Source organism: Nanorana parkeri, unplaced genomic scaffold (genome assembly GCF_000935625.1).
Source record: "Nanorana parkeri isolate BGI_ZX_2015 unplaced genomic scaffold, ASM93562v1 scaffold132, whole genome shotgun sequence".
NCBI classification, from domain to species: Eukaryota; Metazoa; Chordata; class Amphibia; order Anura; family Dicroglossidae; genus Nanorana; species Nanorana parkeri.
The window spans coordinates 472,078-499,462 of NW_017306400.1; the positions used below are offsets into that span (position 1 = coordinate 472,078).

General features: G+C 38.9%; 1 protein-coding gene across 1 annotated transcript in view; it reads right to left on the bottom strand.

Annotated features, from left to right (window-relative positions):
• The window catches only part of LOC108784922 (dynein heavy chain 3, axonemal-like), an 899,093-nt gene that overhangs the window by 396,302 nt on the left and 475,406 nt on the right, over nucleotides 1–27,385 (bottom strand). The window contains exons 37-39 of the mRNA XM_018553871.1: nucleotides 25,098–25,212; nucleotides 14,139–14,272; nucleotides 9,598–9,774 (exon numbers count right to left, since the gene is read on the bottom strand). Coding sequence (XP_018409373.1) covers nucleotides 9,598–9,774; nucleotides 14,139–14,272; nucleotides 25,098–25,212 — 426 coding nt within the window. The remainder of the gene's footprint in view (nucleotides 1–9,597; nucleotides 9,775–14,138; nucleotides 14,273–25,097; nucleotides 25,213–27,385) is intronic.

The following is a 27,385-nucleotide window of genomic DNA, read 5'->3' on the forward strand; positions in this document are numbered from 1 at the left end:
TATATATATATATATATATATAGACACAGCATATCTGCACAGTAATGCATGACAAATACTGAAAGCAAGATCTGCTCCACACAGCCTGTACTGGGACCATCCTATTTGATGCAGAGTGAACCTTGCCAACTTCCAGACATAATAAACTGAAGCAAGCCAGAGGTGTCCCAAGACTTCCTGGAGCTGCACTGGGATAGGCGATGCAGAATGCCCCTGTACATACAGCTGGGAGGGGGGTATGTTCTCACTCTAAATCAGAAGGTAGAACACTTTTGTGTTCACACCTTAGTATGACATCACCCGGGGAATGCTATATTGCACATTATTATTGTTATAACTAGAGGATCAAGGCTCTCTATAGACTGTGCTGTATCCATTATTTACCCTATGATCATTGAGCTTGCCCTGGGCGTGCAGCATTGCCCTTTCGAACCCACCCCCACCCCACACATAGAGAGTCAAAATCTATAGTCTTGCTTTCATATGCCCCGCACACCCCTGTGCACACCTATGTTCCCATCCATGTTTTTATCCAACAAATATGTCTGAGCTAAAGCAGTTTTGTAAAGAGGAATGGTCAAAAATTCCTCCTGAATGTTGTACAGGTCTGATCCAGAGCTACCAAAAGTGCTTGCTTGAAGTCATTCCTGCCGAAGGGGGTAAAAGCAGCTATTAACTCCAAGGGGTTGATTTACTAACCTTATAAACATGCCACGAACAAGTATACACCTCTGTAGTGTGTTCCCTCCCAGCATGATCTATTGGTGGAATCTAGACACCTTTGTAGTGTGTACACACCCAGCAGGTGTGTTGTGCAAAGCCCTGCATGAATTGCAAGGTGATGTTGTGTAAATTAGCTCTACATTGTGTTGCTTGCGTTGATGAATGCAGAAATGTAAATGCATGAGCTAACCATTTTTGTCTAAACTGTGAAGCAGTATTATATATGCATCATGTGCATGATTTTTCCATATATGGCATTGGTGGAAATATGCTTGTAGAGACTTTTTGCTTGATAAATACGTTTTGCTGTGTAAAAATCACACGCACCTAGTGCGTGCGTGTGTTTAGGTTAGTAAATCACCCCCCAAGAGTTCACTTACTTTTTCCCCTAGCACTGTCAATGTTTATTGGCTGTGTTCAATAAAGACACAGGAAATTAGAATTGTCTGTATGTTATCAGCTTAAGCACATTGTGTTTGTCTATTGTGGTGACTTAGATGAGGATCAGATCACATGTTATGCCAAATTACTGCAGAAAACCAGTTTATTCCAATGGGTTCACATACTTTGTCTTGCAACTGTACATGCTTGGGAGATACATTTAAGCTGTATGTATTGTTACATAAAAGTACTATACTCATAGACAGCGTTAGTGACACGGAATGCTGGCATCACATAATTCACATTCACATTACTTGAACCCCCTCTCTCCCCGTATGCCCAATTATTTACAAATATCCAAAATATAGACTTCAGGCATGTGTTGGGTAGCAATTGACTAACATCAGGACAGTACCCGAGCACTTGAATAGGCAGCAATTTGAAAGAGCTCTGCATTGTGGGCCTTTTTAAATGTGTCTGCTGGCAACAAAACTGTTGCGGTGTGCTGGCTCTGCCTGCAGCATATCAGCTATGATAAAAGTTTCAGTCATTTGGGTTTCACAGAACTGGCTGGGACCAGCACCTCAATATGAAAAAATTTAAATACGAATATTTAAAGCAACCGTCAGAAAAAAAACCCCAAAAATCTTCCAATACATAAACAATGAAAAGGTAAGAAAGAAACAGGGAGGTCCCATAAAAGATAAGAATGGGAGGTTGATCACAAATGACAGGGAGATGGTTGAAGTAATAAATGCATTCTTCTCCACAGTATCTACTCAGAAAAATTATGGGTTTAATGTACACAATAACAATCTGTGTAGCACTGTGAGGAACATACAGCTGTGGTTGATGGAAGATAGGGTTCTCGATGGACTAGAAAAGCTTACTGTGAATAAATCACCAGGATCAGATAACTTGCACCCATGTTACTTAAAGAGCTAAGCACAGTTATAGTGAGGACGTTGTTCCTAATTGTTAGGACTCCATATTGACTGGGGAGGTACCAGCTGAATGCCGTAATGCAGGGGTAGAAAACCACCGGTCCTCCAGCCGTGGTGAAACTACAAATGCCATGATGCATCTCTCTTTGGAAGTCATGTCTGTGAGAATATTGCAAAGCCTCATGGGATTTGTAGTTCCACCACAGCTGGAGGGCCGGAGGTTTGCTAGCCCTGCCGTAAAGCAACTGTTGTACCAATATTTTTAAAAGGTTTGAGTTGCGTACCTGAGAATTATAGACCGGCCAGCTTAACATCCATAATATGCAAGTTAGTTGAGGGTATGATAATCGACCATATCCAAAAATATGCTTATGGGCATGATTTCATAAATGACAATCAACATGGCTTCAGAAGACTGTACATGTTAAACCAACATGCTCTATGAGGCGGTGAGTGGCCGCCTAGTTGAAGGAAAGCCAGTGGCCGTAGTGTACCTTGATTTTGCAAAAGCATATGCTACAGTACATCATAAAGGTTTAATTTAGAAGCTTCAATCTTTGAGCATTGATGAAATGGTGTGTATTTGGATAGAGAACTGGCTAAGTGAACGTATCCAGAAAGTATCAATAAATGGTCCTTGGTTGACAGTGGAGTGCCCCAGGGTTCCATCTTGGGGCCATTGCTCTTCAACCTGTTTATCGATGGTATTGGGACTGGTATTATTAGCAATATTTGAGTCTTTGCTAATGATACCACAATTTGTAGGGTAATAAACTCAACAGAAGACATAGCAATTTTTGCAGGAATAAAAAAAGAGTGAGGGCATTGGCATGTCAGATGAGGTTTAATATTGAGAAGTGTAAGTTTATACATTTTGGAGTTAAAAATACACATGCAAACTACTCATTACTGGGCATCCCACTGAGGGAATCAGAGGTGGAAAAAGATTTGGGAGTCTTAGTGGACAAGAGCCTTAGTAGAACTTCCAGTTCCGGCGCCAGATGAGCTAGAAGTGCGCTCCGGAGCTCCGTCCCGCCTCACCCTAAGCATCGGCCAAATCACGCTATCAGGCACCGCTCCCGCCAGCGGCACAGCGGGTGAACGCACCGGGCACACAAAGGGGGGCATGGAACGGTACATAGCCCGCACAAATCAGACCAGGCGAACCTTACAACCAGCCCTTACCGACGGAGCAGGACCATCCAAGATGGCGGACGCGACTGCTGCTGAGGACATGCAGCTCTCCCAGCCGCCCACCGCTGCAGGAGAACACAACATGTCCTCTCCCTCTGACCCACTGGATTATCAAAAACTGACGTGGCTTCTCATCTAAGACCTGAGCTGACCAACATCATAGCCGAATCTCTACAGCAGCATCTGGGTAAGCTGGAGGCAGCCCTAACAACCCATGGCAAACAGATCACCACATTAGAAATGAGAATAGCTGATCTGGATGAGGAATCCTTCTCTGCAAATAAAAATCTAGACCATCTCAATAAATCAGTTCAATATTTGACTGACAAAGTGGATGATCTGGAGAACAGGTCACGCAGAAATAACTTGCGGGTTATAGGTCTCCCAGAATCTGTTAAGCCCGGTGATCTCCACCAATTCTGCTCCACTGTCATTCCGCAAGCGCTGGGCTCAGCAAAACTGTGCAGGGTGGAAAGGGCCCACCCAGGGAAGACTCTAGGCCCAGACCTGTTGTGGTGCGCTATCTTGATTACTCTGAGAAGCACCAGCTGCTGCAAGCATACTGCATGCAACACAACCTTGTGGCCGGAGAGCACAAGTTGTTAATATTCGCCGACTACTCCGCAGACCTCTCGAAAAGACGGAAAGCGTATCATGACGTATGTCAACAATTGGTAAACAGACGAATTAAGTTTACCCTGGCTTACCCGGCGATTCTGAGAATCACAACGCCTGAGGGGAAGGCCCTGCACTTCGATTCGCCTGATCAAGCCCTCAAATATCTCTCATCCATGATGGCTCCTGTCTCAGCGTCACCTTCCAAAAGCCCCCTGCGGAAGAAAAAAAGCGTGAAGCTAGCATACATCGCCTATCCAGTGATTCTTCCACGAGGCTATATGCTCAAACAGTGGCGGGAACGTCTCTTCAGGACCTACTCATGGGAAGAATCCCCACCGATGCTCCCAGTTTTTGCCATACTTACAGTTTGTCATGAGGGCGGGATGGAGACCCAATCCGTCTATACACTAGCATTTTCACTAGCTTCGCATTCCTGGCGGACGCCAGCTGAATGCAAGTGAAGCTCCAGTTAATTGCACGCTCAACTGGAAAAAAGGAGGTCTACGCTAGAGGATCTTTTGTATGACTCCTACATTGTTCTCGAATGTGATGACTGTTGTTCTAACTCTCCTTTTTGTTTTTCTTGTTTTTTTTCTATTACAAGTAACCACTCTTTCACCATGGGCCACTATAGGTTTACGTCGGATATTGAGCACCTGCCTGACCCCGCACTGATGAGAAGAAGATCAAGGGGACCCCCCCGAACCCATCGGATGTCCGGGGTATGTCTAATACTATCTGTAAGTAACATATATCCTGGGGAACAACTCACTGGTTGCGCAAGCAGCACTGGGACACTTGCATGCACCCATTCACCGTTTAGTTTCAAAATCTTCCATAAGCCAGACCCAACTAGTCAATGGGAACCCCCATAAATGTAATAACATGGAACGTCAAAGGGCTCCGATCACCTAAGACGCAAAATTATACGACACCTACGTAAACTCAATGCAGAGATAGCATTTCTACAGGAAACTCACCTACAGGAGGCAGACTTCAACCGCATGAAACAATCTTGGGTGGGCTTGGTAGTAGGCGCCCCCGCTAATGCAAGAAAAGCTGGGGTACTCACCCTTATTAACAAAAACCTGCCGTTCACTTTGATATCCCAGTCCCACGATGAGAAGGAGGGTAGATGGTCCCACATCACTGTCTCCCTGGGTAACACAACACTAGACGTATGGAATATATATGGACCAAACAATGAAAATAACTCTTTTTGTGATTCATTATCCAACAATCTAATGCAACAAAGTCCGCAATCTTATACACTGGTAGGAGGCGACTTCAATGCTACCCCGTCCGCCTCTGAGGATCGCTTTTGGCAACTTAGGAACGCCCCTCCCCCAACAAATCCACAGGACAAACACCTCCAAGTTTTGATCCACAAGACGGCATTGACCGATGTATGGAGATTCTTTCACCCCATCGAAAGGGACTATACCCACTTCTCCGATGCTCATAGATCACTGTCCCGCATTGACTTATTTCTCTCTTCCCCAAATGTCCTACCCAAAGTTAGATCGGCTACCATTGAAAGGATGGTAATTTCGGACCATGCACCGGTGGTAATCACGCTCCAGGGCTTGGCACTGGCTTCATCTCCAAAAACCTGGCGTTTCCCATCTTATCTATTTACTGACGATACTTTCCAATCTTTGTTGAAGTCCTGGTGGTATGAATACGAAACTGACAACAATGGGCATGTTAATGATTATTTCCTTTTCTGGGAAGCGGCAAAGGCAGTCCTCAGAGGCAGGATACTGGCTTACGTGACTTCCAGGAAAAAAATGACCAAACGTAAATATATGGAGGCAAGTACGGCAGCTAGAGATGCTTATTTGAAATACAAACAATCTCCCAATCCACAAACCAGAGATCATTGGATTCAACATAAGCGTTCCTGTGATCACTGGTTGCAACAATATGACCTCATCGTCAGGTCACGTAAAGATGTTGAGCTATTAAAATTTGGCAATAAAGCTGGCAGGTTATTAGCTAACTTGGCTCATGGTCAACGACCCACTTCTCACATTGTTCGCTTAAATGACCCCAAGGGCAACACGTGTACAGAACCTGATGACATATGCCAACTGTTCAGCAATTACTATACCCCCCTTTATGCCGCTGACCCAGGTGACATTCCGGCTGGGAGGAAGTTTCTAGACTCAGTATCTCTTCCCTCCTTGTCTCTTGAGGACCAGGAAGATTTAAATAGGGAAATCACACCTGCAGAAATTTTACATGTCATCCGTACATCCCCTCGATCCAAGGCGCCGGGCCCAGACGGAATGACTACGGAATTCTATAAACTACTCTCAGACGAGATTTCCCCATGTCTCCTATCCCTCTTCAATCATATACTTCGCACACACCAATACCCGCCCACCTTCAACGAGGCCTACATTAAACTGTTACCCAAACCTGGCAAGGACCCACTTCTTCCTGGGTCATATCGCCCTATTTCACTATTGAACCAAGACGCCAAGCTACTATCCAAAATCTTAGCAAACAGACTAGCTGCCGTACTTCCGAAATTGATATCTACCGACCAAGTGGGTTTTGTGTCAGGCCGAGCGGCTGTTATAAATGTGCGTAAAGTTATTACTGCTTTAGAAAAGGTTAGACTGTCTAGTCCTTCTCGGTGTCCAAGGGCCCTTTTGACCTTGGATGCCGAGAAAGCTTTCGATAATGTCAACTGGGATTGGCTGCATTTGGTGATGACTCGTATGGGATTTTCTGGTTTATTTTTACATTTTATATCTACCATTTATACTTCCCCCACAGCACGCATCTACACTTCTTCTGCCTTATCTTCCCCTATACATTTACATAAAGGTACATGCCAGGGATGTCCTCTATCCCCACTCCTATTTAACCTGGCCATTGAACCCCTGTCCAGATCACTAGTAGCATCGGACCTGTACTCAGGAATTCGTCTGGGTCCGCATGATGTAAAACTAACTGTTCGCAGATGACATACTTATATTCCTCTCTAACCCATCCTCTCAAATTCCAAACATACTTAGCTATATAAACTTATATGGGTCCTTCTCTGGACTAAAAATCAATTTTGATAAATGTGAATTGCTCCCCCTAGATACTGCACAATCAATCGATATGACAGTGTGGCCTGACAGATTCAAGATACAAATAAACAGACACTCCATCCGTCATTTGGGTATTCAAATCCCACGTTTAGCAACGGATCTCTATACCTTGAATTATTCCCCCATTTTCAAAAAAATAACCACCGAGCTTAGAAATTGGCGGGACCTTCCCATCTCTACATTGGGAAGGTGTCACTTAATTAGGATGATTAGTTTTGCTCGCCTCCTTTATCCAATGCAGACGATCCCCTTACTGATTAAACATAAGGACGCTCAGGCACTGCATAGGGCCTTCTCCCAATTCATATGGAACGGGAAAAGATCCAGGATTGCACTATCCAAACTGCAACACCCAACATCGCAATTAGGCGCCAATATGCCCAACATCAGACTGTACAACCTGGCCAGTATTTTTCGCCATGTCCGCGACTGGCGAAAAACACAAAATTGGAACAACAACTAGTCTACCCGTGGTCTCTTCCAGGGGTACTTCATACTCCACTCCCCCGCCTTCCCCCTCATATAAAACGTAATATACTCCTAAGAGATACCATAATCGCATGGAGGGAGGTGAGAAAACTTTTTCTTTTGACGGGTATGGTTTCACCACTGATGCCACTACTCACTACACCAGCCTTCCTGGCTGAACACGAATCCCCGGTGTTTAGCCAATGGAAGGCTAGGGGAATTCACACCCTACGAGATATGATCACAGTACAGGGGAAATGCAAGACCCTGGAGGAGCTCCAGAGCGAATTTCACATTTCAGCTAATCACTTCCTCCAACATGCCCAAATTAAGCACTTTATTGGCCATAATCTTCCCACGGCTAGTATAGAACCCAACTCAAGGCTTCTAAGGCATTTGCTATCCTCCCCAACCCAGAAGATGCCTCTATCCTCCATACATCATCATTTATATTCCACAGCATCTTCTATATCAAAGGTACTCCCCAACTATGTACACAAGTGGCCAGTTTTTGAAGTTATCTCTGGAATCCACACATAACCTTCTCCTGTGTGGTTGGATGCAATTGAGAAGAGCTATAGTCAGTGAATCTTTTTTTTTGCTGAACGTATAGTAATGTTATTATTCACTAGCCTTTTGTATGCCTTCTTTTGTATACCTTGTGATTTTATACTCTTCATGTATGTTGTACTATACCTTGCCCGCAAATAAAAAATTACATGCAAAAAAAAAAGAGCCTTAGTAACAGCATGCAATGCCAGGCAGCAGCAAATAAGGCGAGCAGGGTACTATCTTGCATAAAAAAGGGGATGCACTCTAAAGGCAAATCCATAATTCTCCCCCTATACAAAACATTAGTCCAAAGAAGGGTGACAAAGCTAATAAAGGGGTTAGAGGACCTAAACTATGAGGAAAGACTGTATTAATTAAACTTGTTCACTCTTGAAAGGAGGAGACTTTAGACATGATATTTTTTTACATATTGTTTAATGGTGATGGGAAAATCAGTAATAAACTGTGCACAATTAGTTCACTCAAGACGACAAGAGGCCACCATCTGAAACTGGAAGAGAAAAGGTTTAATTTTAAACTCTGAAGGGGATTCTTTACTGTGAAAGCTGTACAATTGTGGAACTCCCTTCCACAGGCAGTGGTTTCACCTGAAAGTATGGAATCATTCAAGACCTGTCTAGATACCTTCCTCAGAGAGAAACATATACAGAGGTACAGGTCATCTTAGTAACTCAAACACACACACACACACAAAACCACATAGGTTGAACTCAATGAACCTGTATCCTTATTCAACCTTACCTGCTATGTAACTATGTAAAAATTGGCAGCAAAAGGCCTGTACTCAGTGTAGGCACAAGGTCCTTGAACACCCAAGGTGAAGAAACCAACACCCTCACCGCTACACCATGAGCTGTGAAATACTTCAGCAGCATAAGTTTTAATTTCTGCCAATTTTTCACACTGCTCTGCCAATTTATGGTCTGTGCTGAATCACAGGGGCAGATACCCAGATGCTCTTTTTGCCCTGACAACCATGCCTACCCTCCACTAGCATCTGAAGCGGTAATATCCCTGTTTTGCAAGGACACACAGTCAGTGTCAGGGTTAAAATGAACACAGACATGTGGTTCAACAACATGGCCAGGAACATTACATCACCTTCAAGGCACACTAGCTGGGAGGATGCAGGATGGGCCACAATGCTGGAGTTTGTGGTGCCACCTGGGTTCTGCACATTGGTGACAGTGTGGTTACCTCTTCTTCTTTCTCCTCAAAGTCTCAGGCAATGACTCCTTAGAGCCACCAATCCCTCTCACGTGCCCTAGTAAATGATGCACTCCTGAACCCTGCACCTTCTGCAAAAACTACTCATGACCCCCTTTGCCATGTACTATGCCAACTCACTATGTATACAGTGAGTAGGCTCAGGTTTTATTTAACCATGCCTGGCTCCACATGCCACTTTATACTTCTCTTGGTGCCCACAGGTTCCCCAGGTCTTTCACAATCCTAGCAACCCCACTGCATATTGTTAATTTTCTGTCTTAGCTGTGCAGGTGATTTATAAAAATATAGGTAAGCAGAAAATTATCTAAACAACAGAATGATGTTGGTGAATGGAAAAAAAACATACCAATGCTTACCTTTTCTTTGAATCTGGATGAAGAACTCCTCCAACAGACCAAATAACTGCGAAGAAACCATAAGCTAGGATTGCATTTTTTACCTCTTCATTTATTTTTACAGTATGGTGCACAGAAGATCTTGTCTCTTCAATATCAAGGACCTCTTCCTCATTTTCTGTGCCAGATTTTGCAGACCTAAAAAAAGAGCTTTTTTAAAAACTTCCTTTCCATTCTGATCTGCACATAGGACTAATGTTCTAAAAAAGCCACTAACTCTTACAACCATTTTAGCTCCAAGACATCTAAGATCCTCCTCAGTCTGTTATGCAGCAAAGAGCTCCATTTTCACAATTAATTGAGAATTGGCAAAGATATGGCAACGGTATGCCAATGGTTACTATTTTAAGACATTTTCATTTCAGTGAAAATGTATAGCTACCTGTGCAAACACAAATGAATTTAGAAATATACTGTATAATGTATTTTTGTCATGTTAAAATCCAGTTTGTGGACTGTATGCATTATACCACTTCACATGCGACTTCTATTGTCATATATTATTTCTGAACTAATTTACTGGAGAAGTGGTCTGTAGTACATGGTTTATAGATGCAAGCAATCAGTAGATCTTAGTATGTTGTGCTACCTGGTTAAACATTCAGCTTTCCAGGAAAAGCCTTAACTGCCAAAGGGTTTATTGTTTCTAAAATACATTCCTTATAACCACAACAGCCATCTTAAGGATTAACATCCTAGAAGCAGTGGATCTTGTGAGTACCTAGAGAAGAAACATTTCACAATGCACAAAAACAACTGTCTCCAATATCTATTGCATGTGTATTATCAACAAGCAATGAGAAAGCTAAAAAGGTTAGGACCTAAATAGAGGAGTAGAGCTGAACTGGCCTGCTGTTCAACTATTAGCCCCACAATATACAGCAAGTGTGTGTTCTGACTTTCACTCTAACTTTAACAAAAAGGGCAATAATTATTTTATGCTTATGGCTAATCTAACTATGTTTAATTCCTTGCATCAAAAACTACCACTTTATAAATGTGTATTTTAAATAAACAGCTATGTAAACCTTGATTTCATTTAAAATTCAGTTCAGAAAGTGACATGAATTTAGCTAATGCCTTTTACCTTGATGACTGTAATTTGCTCTTTTGTTGATTTAAGTGATTATTGATAGAATGTTGCAAATTAGTTAAAAACTACAACAAAATTACATCTTTGTATATTTCATCAGTTAAGACTTCAGCGTCCATCTAATTAATTAGACAATGATTTACGTTAAGAAAAAAAGTTGCATTATCAGTGTGGTCCATGAAACAAGAGAACTGAATACAAGTGGCCTACAAATTACTTAATAAAGAAGGAATAGTTATATGCCTTCTTTATAACAATGTTTCATTGTCATGTTTATAGTTAAATCTGAAAGGAATATTATTGTTTTTGCTCCAGAGAAATCTGAGCCTCATCTTTATCTAATTATAGATGTCACTATGGCAATGGCCCAAATGATAACTGTAGTAAAAATAAGAAAATAAGTAAACTAGTTCTGAATATGTTCCTGTGTATTATTAATGCAAAAATGCCTATATTTTGAAATGAATCAAATACAGCAGAGTTACCGGAATTAATTATATGGGTCATGTATGAAAATGGATCAAATCAGTGGAGATCTGATTGCTTAAAACCTTTCTTGTAAATGCATTGAAAATACGTGAAACATTTGACAAAAAATTGCATTTGCTCTAGTTCATCCCAATCCATGGATCAAGTTTAAAAAAGGATATTTTAAGAATGTTATCAACAATTAAGTCCACTAAAAGAATAAGACATGTGCACTGCCAAAAAATTTGTTTCGTTTCGTTTTAAATTCGGATTTGTGTTATTTCGTTTTTCGGGATTCGGGTGTGAAAGTCAATTTGGATTCGGAATTCGGATTCGGACGAAATTCGGTAGCGGTAGTTCGTTCGACCGTTCGTTTCGCTTTCGTTTCTTATTCGTTTCGTCCATTCGTTCGTTCGTTTGTAGCAAAGTGACTTTTGAGGGGAAAAATGTTTTTCTTCAACGAACGAAACGAATAAGAAACGAAAACGAAACGAACGTTCGAACGAACTACCGCTACCGAATTTCGGAAACGGAAATTCGGATTCGTTTGCATTCGTTATATCTGTAATTCGGAATTCGGATACATCCGAATGTCCGAATTTCCGACAATTTGTCCGAATTTCTAATAAGAATGTATAACCCCCTATTACTAAAGAACACTGCTTCAAACAGTATAAGGAGTTTGTGTCCTTAGTGATTCTTCATATGCAGGCACAATGAATGCTAGGAAGATTCTGTTTCATGTGAATAGACCAGTTTTAGGCTTCAAGTCAACAACTCTTCTGTATGAATGAAACAGGGAGGCTGGAGGGAGCTACTAAAGTGAAGAGTAGTTGCAGACTGAATTCATTTTAGAGCTTCACTGGGCAGACATATACATTATATTGAACTCTCCAGTTTAATATGTGCTCATGAATAGTAGCCTATTAAAAGGCCCCCTGGTGAGGTTTATATCCTTATGGTAGGGCCACAGAGAACCTTTTTCTTACAGGTGCTTCAAGTATCCATGTAAGATACAGACTCATAAATGGGATTTAAAGTGACACTAAACTCAGGAGTTAAGTCTTCAAAATGCATTCAAGTACCTTAACTATTAACAAAAATGTATCTTATTTGTGTATCACTCAATTGTAGGTCCTCAAATCATCTCTGAATTCATGCTCACCCTGTCCTTGCTTCTTGAGGGTGGCTACTTGTGTTCCCCATGGTCCCTGTGTAAAGTAGCCACCACTCTAAGCTCACTCCCATGATGGTCTACAATTTCACATTTAGTTTATTAATTTGTATTGAGATTGTAGTCCATCACAGACGTGAGCTTGGAGTGGTGGTTGCTATACAACACACAGATACCATAGGAAACAAAAGTAGCCACCCTCCAGAAGGAAAGATACTTGAATAATTTATTTTAGTTCTAACACCTAAGTTTAAAGTCACTTTAAGCACCCATTCCTATTAAAACAACAGAATCACATAAGGCAGACCTCCACAGATGCATATACTTACCTTCCTTTTCTCACTCTTTCTCCACTCCATTGGGAACAAAAGGAAAGCCCTGTGTAAACAAGTCACCTAACATAGAATGAGTCACATGCTCCTCAATATTTGGCAGTACAGGATATGATCTTTGACTCCCAGCACTGAACAGCACAATCAAAGGAAGAGTAAGTATATTCTGCTGGGCATGGGTATATAAGCAAAGCACAAGTATGCTTTAAGAATATTTTCCTACCACCATTTAATAGTAAATATTTTCGTTAACACTGTTAAAGAAGAAGGTTCCTGTTACTTTATAAGTTCTGTAGCTATACAGTTTCATTGAGGACAAGGGTCACAAAATATTTTTAAAGCCTTAGGGGTCATTCACACCAGAATGCATGCATTCACATGTGATGTGCTATTCATTTCAATTTATTTAAATAGCAAACTGCAGGTCAACACAACAGTAATTCACTTATTCAATTCACTACAACAAAATGTGTTAGTCTGACCAGACTTTATTTATGTTCTCACGTCCATGCATTTTATCTGCATTTGAGACTAATGCAGTAAAAAGCTTAAAATGAAAACTAAAGGTCAGGATGACAGATTTAAAAAAAGTATTTCCTTAGAGGCTGCAAATAATATAATTACATGTATACACTATATACTGTATACACTATATAATATATATATATATATATATATTGTACAGGATGCCCAGGGGCTGGGTCCTGGACGGACGCTATATTTCCCCTCTGTTTGGGCTGTGGTCCCAAACAAGACAAAACAAGGTTAACTCACCTGCTGGAGGAAGTGTGTTTAAAAGACAGGAAGTTGTAGATAGCATGTGAGATGTAGTGTGGAGTGAAGTGGAGGCTGGAGATTGTGGATTTGTGTGTTACTGTGAAACTGCATGTCAGTATGTTTGTAGAAACCTGTGGACTGGGAAAGTTACCCTGAAAGTCTGGGACTGTTTAACTGCGATTGCAGCTCTGAAACATGGAAGTCGGTGAGACCATTATTTTCTGTTATGCTGAAGAATCGCTGTTTAAGTTTTCCAGTTGGTCTATGAACACGAAGTGTTAGGTTAGTTTGGTGCTATGAAGTTATTTAAGTTAATAAGCATTACTTTATTTGCAAAGCCTCTGTCCTGCAATTCTGCTGGATTCCCCTAACATTACAATATACACTGAGTGGCCAGTTTATTATGACCACCTGACGTTTGTAGGCAAATTAGCTATAATAGGGAATTGGTTTGCTAAAAAATAATAACAGTACATCATTTACCTAACTCTACTTTAATTTTGCTATGCCACAATGTCATAGAACAGAACAGCTAGTAAGAATAACATACAACATGAAGGCATAAAGTTTTTCCATGCTGATTATTTCAAATTTGTTTGGTTTCTTAAACAAAGTCTATTGTATATTGTACAAGAAAACCAATACATTTTAGTCTCACCTTATGTTTGCCAGTAAACATTCATAGATCTTCAGCATTGACATAGTAAGATGCATAGGAGAAGTCTTTGTTACAAATGTACACTTTTTTTCAACAAAATCTAAGCAAACTGGAAGTAGCCATCTGCACATTGACTAAAGAGACAAGACAAATAGTTTTACCAAGATGCATCAACGAGAACGTATCTAATAACAAATATACAATATGAAATGCATAATGTGTATGTAGGTTAGTTACTGAAAACTAAGATGTCACAAGTTCCACAAATATTAATAATGAAGGAGAAGGTGTAGAAGGAACAAGAGGTAAAGGACAAAGAGAAGAAGAGGGGGATAAGAAAGAGAAAAAGGACGAGTAAGTAGAAAATAATGTGTAGAGAAAATAAAACGTATTTATAGCCTAAAATATTAAACTTTCCTCTTGAAGCTATTCAGTCCATCAAGGAAACAAAATGCATTGCTTATGTAAACTCAGCAGCACAACGGATTCTTGTCTGACATGTGCTATATTCATATCTACCTGTATCTGGACTAATATGCCAATTGCATTTTATTAAATTAGCCCATACTGTCAGACTTTGCATTTTTTTCATTTAATATGAGTTCTATGTCTTGTACTTTTAAATCATAACCCTTGACCTGTCACATTAGCTGGGAAAGCCTTACTAACTCAGAAGCGTAAAGGACAACTACATGTTTAGGACCTCTGTGTTGATTTTGTACTTTGTGCTGTTATTTAATACATTCTTCAACCCTTAATCTCACATGAAATTGATTTATTAATTGTTCCATTGATCATTTGTCAGATGTATATGTGTATCCTTTTTTATCAATGACATTTAGTGTATACAAACACACCTATTCCCCGTTTCCATTCTTAAAAGTAATTATCTACACCACAAAAGAGTAAAGATTTTACAATTTTTATTATTGTTAAAACATTACAGTATTCATTATTTTGCATCCTAGTATGCTGATTGATTTCTTAAAATCTACATGAAACCTGAATTGCAAATAAAATTGAGCCTGCTTGATAACTTGGCAATGCTTCATACCCCAATATTGAAGCTATTGTACAGGCTTTTGTGCTGGCAGAAAGTTATGCACAGTATTCTTCTGTGCAAAGAGACCTATGTGCTTTACTCCTATTCATGTTCCTTCACAATTAATGTAACTATTAAGATAATCTTATGTTTTCAGGTGTTTGGATACATGTTTTTCTTCTCAATTCTACATTATCCATGGGTCAAAGCTGAAATGACTTATAAAGCCTAAAATAAAAAAATCAAACTGTGTGAATAGTGTCTTTATAACATTCATAAATATATGAGAAAGCAGTGCCACCTGTACATAAAAATAGATATTTGACATTGATGTAACTTGCTGTGCATCATATTTCTCCATGCTAGTGCCATGCCAAGAAAATGGAGGGTACCATAATAAGAGCTCAAAAATCTAACTTCTTAAAGCACCTCTATTTTAAATGTCCTGTTATGATAATATCCTTAAACTTGACATTTATCAGGCTTGGTTTTTTTAAAAGCTGTGTCAATGATACTGAGAATTCTACAAGAACAAAAATTGTATGCCATAGGGATGGCATCGTTGGTAGTCCAGTTGACTTGATAAATACTATGAATAAATGTTTTACTATAATATGCACATATTTCAGGTAGGCTTAATCTTCAGCTTGTTAACATGCAAGGTCCAAGTGTCAGTGGCTTCTTTTTAAAATGAAAAACTGGATTCTATTAAACAAAGCCTCCTGCCAGAAAGATACCTATCTCTTCCATGTAAGAATGTTGTATTAATAATTTAGACTTTTTTATGCATGTTGGGATGGTTGCTTACATGCCACTGCACGACTGGTTACATTGTAGACATGTAAGCTGTGAAAAAATTTAGTTCAGTTTGGATTTTTCTTTATTTCGGACGAAATCTGAATTTTCATTAGTTTTGGATGAGTTTACGAACAAATATTGTTTGCGACTACCACAGAAAACCATATACAGATATTAATACTAAAGCTGAAGCTCCTAGCGGGAGTTCGAATTTCCGAATAGCATTGGGGAGCTCCAGAAAGCAATACTAGTCTGGGAGCCATATTCATATACATAATGTTAAATCTGAGGCTTCCAGAGCTCCTGAATGCTATTCGGAAATGCAGACTCAATTCGGGTCTTGGAGCATCAGCTTAATATTATTTATATATAATCAGTAATCTGTAGTACCAACGAATATTTCTTGTGGCAACATTGGGAGCCAAATATACATAAAACCAAAGCTGAGGCACATCTAATTGGCCAGAAAAGTCACATGTCCGATTCAATTTCGTTTTTTAAATGAAATTCAGATGGGATCCAAAATTTAGGAAATGGGAATGCAGACACATTCGGATGCATTGGGATTTGGAAATTCGGATGTATCCGAATGTCCGAATTACGCAAAATTCATAAGAATTTTGATTCAGGATAAAACAAATGGCACATGTCTATTACATTGGCTAAATTATCTTGTTATATAAAAATATTTATGAGCTCCATATTTTTGGAAATGCATCCAAGGGAGCTGTAACTGAAGTTATACACCAATCACAGATGCAGACAAAGAATTCGGAGGTTATCATATGACTGCATAATGTGTAGCAAGCCAGTCAGTATCAATAGCCAATAATAATGCAAGAAATTGTTGCCTCCTATTATCATTGACTGTCAATAGCTTCTTCTGACAAACTAATCCACTGCACCTAAGTATATAAAGTCAAAATATACAGATTAAGATTTATAGAAAGAAAATACAAGCCAATGCCTAAGGGGGAAGAGTTTTAGTAGGGCAGCAGCCTCTTATATGTTTCATAATGTTCATACATATGACATATAAAGGTTTTAGGGAAAAATATAATCTTATCGACTTTTGGTCATATGTAAAAATACATTTTATTTGTTGTATATTCAACTATGCAGATACAAAGATCTTGGGCACAAAATAGCAGCAAAATCAAAGTGGTGTGGTGGACATATGATTAAAATCAGACCCTAACACTTTCAATTAATACTATTAAACGTATTATACATAAATGTATTTATAACACTTATTTTAAATGTAGTAGCAATAAAAGTATAACTGAAGCAAAAACTATTTTTTTTACTGAATAAGGGAAGATTATAACTCTGTCAGGCTTTTTTTGCCATCTGAGTCCCAAATTGAGAGATTTGCCTTTAATTCCTGGTGATCAGCAGGGTCACCAGAACTATGGGCCCCAGTGGAAGATTTCCCATCTATTTCTGTTCTGATAATACCCAATATTTTGGATTGTCTTTCAATTTAATTTTTAGTGATAACAATCACCACTATGAAGAAGAGATGGTGACACAAACAGTAATAAAAAAATCCCTCTCCACTCTATCCAAAACTAGAAAAAAAAAAGACTTCTGTTGCACTTTAAAGGCAATACATGGATAGGTTTATGAAGCTGCCAATCCCACAAGAAATAGCACATACACATTGTGAAAATTTCTTCCCAAAACAGTTATGCAAATAGTTACTCTCCCAGTATCAGTGCTAAAGCCTAATGCTAGATTGCAGAAGTACCTGACATTGCATCGTGGGGTGTCGATTAAGATGATGTACCTATTCACCACAGCCAAAAAAGTAAAGACAGTGCTGGTAGTTGGATCATATAAAGATGTGCATGGCAAGCTTATGCTGTCACTCTTGTCCTTCATATATTTGCATATATGTGGCTTTTTCTAAGTGCTACAAGTTTGTACTTCATACTAAATAATGTACTGATAATAATGATATTGTGCAGGCCATGATCCAAAAAAAATCAAAGCTTATATTGTTATATAGATACCTTTTTCAGAACTACAGCAATCTGAATTTTTTACAGTTTACTAAATAAATATTTTAGTATGTATGTGCTGGATGTTCTGTAATATTTGGTATAGTTCTCAGATAAAATGAACAATACATATTCCATAAACATAGATAACTATAATAAAATACTAAACAGCTTAAGATCCACAATTTCCCACAGGAACAATGTTCCCATCTACTGGTAAATTGGAGGGTATATTACTAATAAAAGCAATAACAATGAGAGAATGGAAATGAGCTCTTCCAAAATCATCCAAATAAGCCCATTATATAAAACAAAGTACTATAAATCCCACCTAAGGCAAGTATTAGCCCAACTAATTGCAGAGAGAACATCTCAATTCTGTCATTAGCACATTAAGACTTCAAAAAAGCCATTCAATTACAAAGTGAAAGTCAAACGAAAAATTCTGCAGCACCATATGTTGAAATACATATAGTGAGTTCCAGCAATACTATTTTTCTTCTCTTGAATGATATATTAAGGCAAGTTTCAATACAGGAACAGCATGGTAAGGCATATTAGGACCAGTGTTAATAAACTAATCGTCTGTGCTTTCTACCATATGGCAACTTGTTTTCAAACAATTACACTTTATTCCATCTGCATAGCACAAGCAAGGAAGTAGGCAACATTTCAGAAATCTGTGCTCCCAGCTGGTGGTAAATAGAAGGTGAATGAGTAGCCAGTTAAATAATAATTTAAACAAATTAGCAAAAAAAGAGTAAATATTATATTTTATGTAAAGTTAATTGCCTTATAAGAATGAATGATCCAGTGTAGTGCCAAATAAGCCTTACCACCTTATTTATGTTGTTTCGGAAATAATGCTTTGGTAAAAGTCCAAATTCATAGTGTTAATTTGTTTTGTATCTTTATAATTAATAAGCTTTATTGACTTATCTCCTAAGAGGTTTCATGCCTTCTTCTTGCATTTCCTGTACTGTAGAGAACATACAGGAAAAGGCACACACCTCTTACGAAATCCATATGTGAGTGCTCCATTCCCAGGAAACTTGTTGCACAATTGCACTAAAAATATTCATATTTTAGGATGATGTTATCTTTGTATGGGAACCTTAAAAAAATCTTAGGAGTTTGGATGTCATACTGGACTCCCTGGTGCCATCATTTTTGAGTCACTAATTTGGAACAAGTATGGAGCAAGTGAAGTTAGACTAAAGTAAGAACCACTATACAGAATACTGGTTTTGGATAAGTCAGCAAGAAATCAATATGTATATAAGGTGGTTATCAATGGCAATGTATGTGTTTCCTTTAATATCTATATTATTAGTTATACAGCCTCTATATTATTATTATATTATTATTATTCGATATTATTATGTATATAAAAGTATTCTATATTATTATTATTATATGTTGTGTCTGAAAAAGCTGTGTGACTTATTATATTGAGCTTACAATACTAGGTGACAAACATTCATATGCTGCCCAAAAGCGGCATAGCATTCTAGTGAAGTTGAGTAAAGACTGTGCATGTACTCACTAAAACAATTTGGGATCTTTTTCAAGTGAAATTAACATGCTCAAATGTTGATTTCATCATTTGAAAGCTGGTTGGTGTAGGTCCTAATGAGTAAGTTGCCTATCGAAAGCATGTAAAGTCTATGCAGGTACTCACTACAACATATTAGGGGCTTTTAGCAGTGAAATAAGTACACTCTTATGTTGATATTTAACATTAAAATTGGCTGATGTGGGTCCTGTTGACAAAGCAATTTAGTGAAAGTGTTAAAAGACAATATTTTGGGGGTTTCCTACAGATTATTAAACAATTATTTTTATAATAAAATAGTGTCTCTCCTGGTTCATTACAATATTGTGGGCGCTGTTTTCGGTAAAAATAAATACACTCAAATGCTGATTTTTTTTATTAAAAGCTAGATGGTTTGGGTTCTGTTAAAAATGCAGCCTAGTAAAGGTGCTTAAATACTCTACATGGAGTCAGTACAATATGGAGGCTTTTTCTGAGAAATAAAACACATTCATTTTAATTTCTTGATTACAAACCTGCCTGTTGTGTCACTGAAACCTTTCAGCCTGCTAAAGCACCTCACATAATTTGCATTAGGGATGCACCAATACCGATACTAGTATTTGGGCGAGAACTCATACTCGTCGAAATGCTCTGATGCCTAGCTCGATACTTGAGCTTCCAGTAATAGAAAGCTGGGCAGTGAGTCAGTACACACTGCCCGGCTTCCTGATTGGCCGGGAAGCCATCTCCATGCTCACTCGTCACTTAGGATTAGGGAACATGGGGACGGCCAATCAGGAAGCTGGACAGCGTGTCATTACATGCCCCCCGGCTTTCTGATTGGCCATAAAGCTGACATCATGTTCCCCCATCAGCTGGTGATGAGGGAGCATGGAGCTGGGTTCCTGGCTAATCAGAAAGCCGGGTGCCGTGTAATGACGTGTTGCCCGGCTTCCTGGTTGGCCAGCTTCCCGACCAATCAGGAAGCCAGACAATGCGTTATTAGACGGTGCCTGGCTTCCTGATTGGCCACAAAGCTTGTTCAATGCTGCCTTGTCACCTGGTGATGAGGGAGCATGGAGACGGCTTCCCTGCTGATCGGGAAGCCGGGTGGCGAGTCTTTACATGCCACTCGGCTTCCCCGCTAAACAAGAAGCCAGGTGGTCAGTCATTTCACGCCGCATAGCTTCCTTAATGGGACTTTAAGTACTTTAATGGGACCTTAAGATACTCGCTCGGTATTGGTGAGTAAAAAAAATATCGGTACTCGTACTGCATACCGAAAAACCGGTATCGGTGCAGTCCTAGTTTGCATGGACTGATCAATATTTTTGTCTCCTTTCAGTGAAATAATACACTCTGCCTAGTGTCTTCCTCTTACAACGTGGTCTAATAAAGCTGCCTACATAGTATGCATCAAGTTTGTCTGATATTTTTGGATTTTTGAAATAATACACTCTAATTTTGATTGCAAAAATAATTACATGCTACATAATATTTCTGTCAGAAATAAAACACTGCATTTCTTATTTTAATGTGTAACTCCTCATTTTTATCTATAATGTTATACTTTAAGTTATGACTTTTAGATTAGTGTTAATTAGACCACATCATGAAGTTGTTGCTGACAGTCTGTACAAGGGCGCCCTTTATTATTACCATAACCTCACTCCATCCTTTTAAAACCACCAAAAATAAAAAAATCTTCACCCCAAAAAACTAACCCTCAACCCATGTTGCAAGAATGCAATGCAACCAAGTGGTCCAGAGGTGACACCCAATAGTTCATGGATATGATAATGATATGGATATGATAACTTGCAAGCATTTTATTTACAGCCTTGTTGTCTTTGCCCACGCTGTTTGCTTCACCAGGGCAAGGACAGCCTAATAATGAAAATATACCAATAAAAAATTTTACTGGTATATACCAGTAAAAATGAACAATAAACATCTAACAAGATAAACAAATACTAATCTTGATTTTTCAAAATAACATAAAAAGTACTGTTGGTGAGTGGGAAAATGGTTGGTATGGACCATTCATACATGGCTCTTTTGTTGGTTTTGCCTGTGCATTGTTTTTTTTTAAATTAGAGACATTCCTATTAAAAGTTAGGATTGCTTGAAACCATCACCTCTGCAAGGCAAGTGTCTAAGTTGGCAGCCTTCTTGCAGGTAACCCTCTTTTTATGTTTTTCGTAGGTAGCTCCCATGTTGTATGCTGTCCCTGCCCATGTTTGCTTCAATTGTGCAGGGATGGCCTTACAATTATATTTAAAAAAGCCTTTAAAAAGAAAAAGTAAAAGTAAAGCAAAATGAATCTCTATGTGCATAAAATCAGGTAGACTCTCTGCCTCACACTTTAGTCACAATAGGCCTTGCAGACCTTGATTTTTAATAAAGGGGACAAATTACATTTAATGGCAGATATGGGAAATGGAGGGGGAAAAATAAGGGGTGCCATTTGGTGCATTCCACAGAAAAATGTGGTGACATGCAGCACACAAAGAACAGCTTTGACTGCATCTGGAAAAGTGGTAAACCAAAGCCAACATGTGTGAGAGTGGCCAGCCCATGTCCATTGGTTTCCCTCCTGCAGTTATGCCTCCAGTGCAGTGGAGCCAGATACCAGATTTAATGAAAGTGATGGCAACTATGGCAAATGTGAGAGATGAAAGAGAGAGAGCTTTGTACACACCTCTGTTACGCAAAGGTGTGTTGTGATGTTCTGCACGCAAAGGGCATGATAAGGTTCAGTATGTGTGCCAGGCAAGATGTGTCAGACATTCAGCTTGCCCCTGTTCCATAACACACCATACAGCTTCAAGGTATCTCCTAAACATGAAATTAAAAGGATTTGTGTTTTTTTCATGTTGCCCTTGAAATTGCATAAACAGTAGGACCCTCTCCTTGCTGAATGGTATTTCTATTTTTATTTTGTTTGCATTGGTACATGTTTTTCTGTAGTTCCCAATGCCATTTGTATTATAATCCCTTGCCTAGTAGCCTTAGAACGGTCAGAACTGATTTCTAGGATTTTTAAGATTTGCCTCTTAATGACTTAAAATGGGTTTGGATTCATGTTTGTAATTCCCTGATTTTTGATGGGTTAGTTGAATGACCAGTAAATCAAACCCAGGCTGATTTGCTCATACCTGCTGCTGACAGAAGATCCTCCAGGCAGGGCAGTGCAAGCAAGCTGCTTATAACAGGAATAGTTATAATGCCCCAGGCATTCCATGCACTTGTTGGTGTGATCCATGATGTCACATGATCAACTGCAGGGGACGCATGGGGTAATACTGCTTCACTGATGATCTGCAGACTCTCTGTGCAGCTCTGTCAGCTGCTTCTGCTTCTGTCAGTAACTCTCTGGTGATAGTCTCTAAATAATTATAATGTAATACTTTATTTATGTAGGCAGTAAAGTGTGGAGGCACTGTATATTAACAACAGCTAAAAACTACTACAAAATATTTATTAAAAGATTAGTAAAGGTTTTAGCCATTACATTTGTTATTGCAATATCATATACATTTTACAAATTAATTTTTGGGCAGCTTTGTTTTAAGGTTCTAAATAAAATTCAAATGGTAGAAAGAAGAAAAAGGTTTAGCTTTATATCATTTAACAAAACAGGGCAATTATACTCCTTCCCAGTGCATTTCAAATAAGTGTACAGGTCAGGCACCATGACAAGACTGACTTCCCAAGCTACCTGCCAAAAGCCCCATATAATAACATATCTTTCCTGATAATAAACCCTCCTCCCTATAATGGTCTTTGTCTGTAATGGGCTAATTTCATATCTATTAGAGTATAATAATTCCATATTTGTGTTAAGTGAGATAAATGTCAGCTATGGATGCTGGAATATTTCATATTATTATTGTCATGCCACTGAAACAGCATTTTTCTTCAGTGAGACTATGTACCTAGCAAGGCTGGCTATTTCCTTCAAAGTTATTGATAGCATGACTTCTGCAGTACACTTTATCAGCTCCCACTAACACGGAGTAGAAATCAAATAATGGAGGTTATTAAATTAGCTAACACACGTACGCAAACATCCCCTTTCATTTGCCAGCCACTGAATAAAGGCTATGGTTTTTAAAAGGCACATTTCTTTATAATAAGCTTGTGCCTAAATAAGTAACCTTGGCATTTTTGCAGGTTATTGAAAACAATTTGCGGAGATATATATATATACACACACATAGAGAGAGATGCTCTTCATTCTCTTTTCTTGTAATAATTTGCTTTACCCCGGCAGCTGCACCATCAGAGGAGTATTGTTAATTTCCCCCCTGCTACTACCTGGATTCCTCATGGATGTTAATCATATCACTTTGGTGACTCGAAAGCATGCTAAAATGTGCTTTATCTGCAGTCATGTCTTTTTTTTTAAAAGTACATTCCCCTTTTATTTTGTTTCCTTGATCTTATAATAAAACTTTAATTCTGAAGCTCACACTTCTAATGCTCTAGGTGAAGGTATGCTTAGGTGCTTTACAACCACTACTCTATTACAACATCTTGAAGATTTTTCTTTTTATTAGGAAATATCCAATGGGGTAATACACATGGACTTTTGTCCCTGATTCTTGGGGTTCCCCTCCTCACAAATAACTGGGCAGTGCAGGAAAGACTAGCTGCAGCACAGCAAGGGGCCTGTACATTAATGTCCCTCCTATGATGTAAAATACCAGCCCTAATGTCTGCTGAAATGGTATCTCTAGTGTAAAGAACAGGTTTTTATGTAACATTGGAAAGAAAGACAAACATTATGGATTGACAGATCTGATGGCCAATTTAAACCCAGTGAAATACTGTGCACAAGAGTCTTGTGAGCTGTCAGTTGAGCAGGTATTTTTTGATTGGTATTGTTTGTTCTTTTTTATTATTAGGATAGACAGAGGGATAGATAGACAGGCAGATATATTAGAAGAGGAAGCAAAACATATATAATAAGAGAAAGCATAGTGTAAAGGATATCACTTTTAATAAGAACACGCAAAATATTATGCTCACAACTAAAAATGGAAGCAGGATAAGAGCATATCTAAGTCCAGGAGTCTTCCCCTGGCTGACAAAAATGATAACACTGAAGCTATATGCAATATCTCAAATATGCAATTAAAAATAACATTCTTTATTTGCAAAATATTTTTTAAAAACATATGTTTATTTTAGAACTGAAAATGAAAAAAAAATTAAATCCCCCAATCTATAGTGTTCATTGAAATGCTATGTTTATGCATTGTAGCCATTCTATCCCAAATGACAAGACAAATGACACTTTTGGAATATCCAGAAATCACACATTTCGTTGTTTTAGGTTGAAATGCATAGACAGTCTGGCAATGCAGAGCATTTGTCTTTATCCGCAGAGAACCTGACAAGAGGCATGATTACTTCTGTAAGGGTATCAAAATAAAGAAAAAATGTCCTGTCCACAGCCTAGGTTATTTATTAAATGTTGAAGTGCTGACTGGCTAGGAAGCAGGAAATTTTTTAGATGAGAGAAGATAATATTTTTTTCCTCCCAGAGTTAATATGGTGAGCATTGGTTCTACCTGCACAATTTGGCTTTCTTCAGCAGTAAAAAATGCTGGAAGTTTTGCAGCTAACCATGACTCAGTCAGAGGCTCCCATCCTAAGTCTTTTGCTTCCATATATATCATTCCACATCTGAAATGCAAAAAGAGATTGGCAAATGTCAAATATAACCTCTGTTATTCTGGATTTGTAAAGCAATACAATGCAATATTAATATAAATAAAAGTAGATGCTTACTTTTTTTGCTTAAACGATATTAGCAAAATATTTTTTACACTTTGATTCTGCTACATGTTAAAGTGTATGTAAGTCCTAACACATAACTCATCTTATTTGCTCGCTTTTTAACTGTTAAATACATTATTATTATTCTTTTGCTATATCTATACCTGTTGATACTGCCCAAAACCTTGTATGCTCATAACTTTTGTGCTCTCTGTCTCTGCTGCACTGATATCAGTTAGCATTTTTTTCCCAGCTCTCTCTCAACCTTTGATATGGAGAGAAGGTGTTCTGTAGTCTTGTCCTGGGGGTGACAATGCTAGTCCAGATACAATACTGTAAGTGAGTGTTGTCATCCTTGGTGGGGAAATGTATTACTACTGGCAAGATCACCAGGTGAAAATAAAGGATAACATTCTCAAAAAAAAAGAAAACTAAAGCTGCCACCAAACCTAAGACTGCCAAATCAGCTGCTGAAGAGCACTATGCCTTCTCACACATTAGACAAAATGGTATCCAATTTCATGCCATCACAGTCCTGATACATGTTCTCCCTTAATAAGCCCTAAAGAAAGGAGGATTTGTATGAGAACCTGAAATGCGTTCAGAGCATCCTCAATAATATTTAGTAGCACAGCTCTTGGAAAAAGTAACTGAAATCAATATTTTCCTGTAACTATCAATTCGTTTTTTACATCTCTCTTCAGGAATTTTGGACCACTCTTCTTTTGCCAACTGCTCTAGGTCTCTCAGATGGGAAGGGTTTCTTTTCCCAACTGCTGTTTTGAGATCTCTCCACAGGGGCTCTATGGCATGTATATCTGGACTAATTGCTGGCCAGTCCAGTATTCTCCTTTGTCTGAAACCATTTCTGGGTGCTTTTTGACATGTGTTTTGGGTCATTGTCCTGCTGTAAGACCCATGACCTCTGATGGAGACCCAACTTTCTGACACTGGGCCCTGCATTGCACCCCAGAATTCTTTGGTAGTCTTCAGATTTCATAATGCCATGCACACAGTGAAGCGGCAAAGCAACCCCAAAACATCAGTGAACCTCTGTCATGTTTGATGGTAGGGGCTGCATTTCTTTCTTTAACCACTTCAAGACCAGGTGTTTAGACCCCCTTCCTGGCCAGGCCATTTTTCAGTATTCAGCGCTGCGGTACTTTGACTGACGTTTATTCCGTCATGCAACGCTGTACTGAAATGAATTTTATACCATTTTTTGGGGACAGATAGAGCTTTATTTCGGTGGTATTTAATCACCACTGGGGTTTTTATTTTTTACTATAATTAGGAAAAATTACAGAAAATTTGGGGAAAAAAAAGTTTTTTTTAACATTATGTTAGGAAACATTTATTATTACCCAGTTTTTTGGTAAAATATAAAAGATCGGGTCACGTCGGTTAAATAGACACCAAACATGTCAAGCTTTAAAATTGCGCGCACCCGCGAAATCGCAGAAAACTACCATACCCAAAATTGGCCATAGGCGACGCTTTAAAAGCTTTTACCGCTCATCAGTTTAGTGTTATCAGTGATTGATGGCCCTAGACTTATTGCTCTCACTGCGACGTTCGCGGCGATATGTAACATGTGCGGCGTAATGGGCGCAATCGTCGTTTTTGCACGTATGCGCCCCCGACGCATGTTTGCATGCGTGTATGTATGGGTGGGGACTTAAAATTTTTTTTCTTTTTTTTAAATTTACTTAAAAATTTTTTGGGGGAACTTTTTTTTTAAATTTACTTAAATTTTTTTTGGGGGGACCTTAATTTTTTTTTCCTTTTTTTTTCACAAAACTTTATTGATATCACATACGGGGGCTAATAAACCCCCCCATGTGATAGCAAAATATGTGGCAGGTCCTCTTTATGGAGACATCAGGGGTCTCTAAGACCCCTAATGTCACCTAGGACCCCCCAAAAGAAGCTGATGAAGCAGAGATCTGCTCCATCAGCTTCTTTCCAGCTTCTGAAGCTGGAGAGTGACACAAGAATGCGGAAGTGATGTATTATACAACACTTCCGCATTCTTGCAGCGGAGAGGGGACCGGAGAGAGCTCGTGTACCGAGCTCTCTC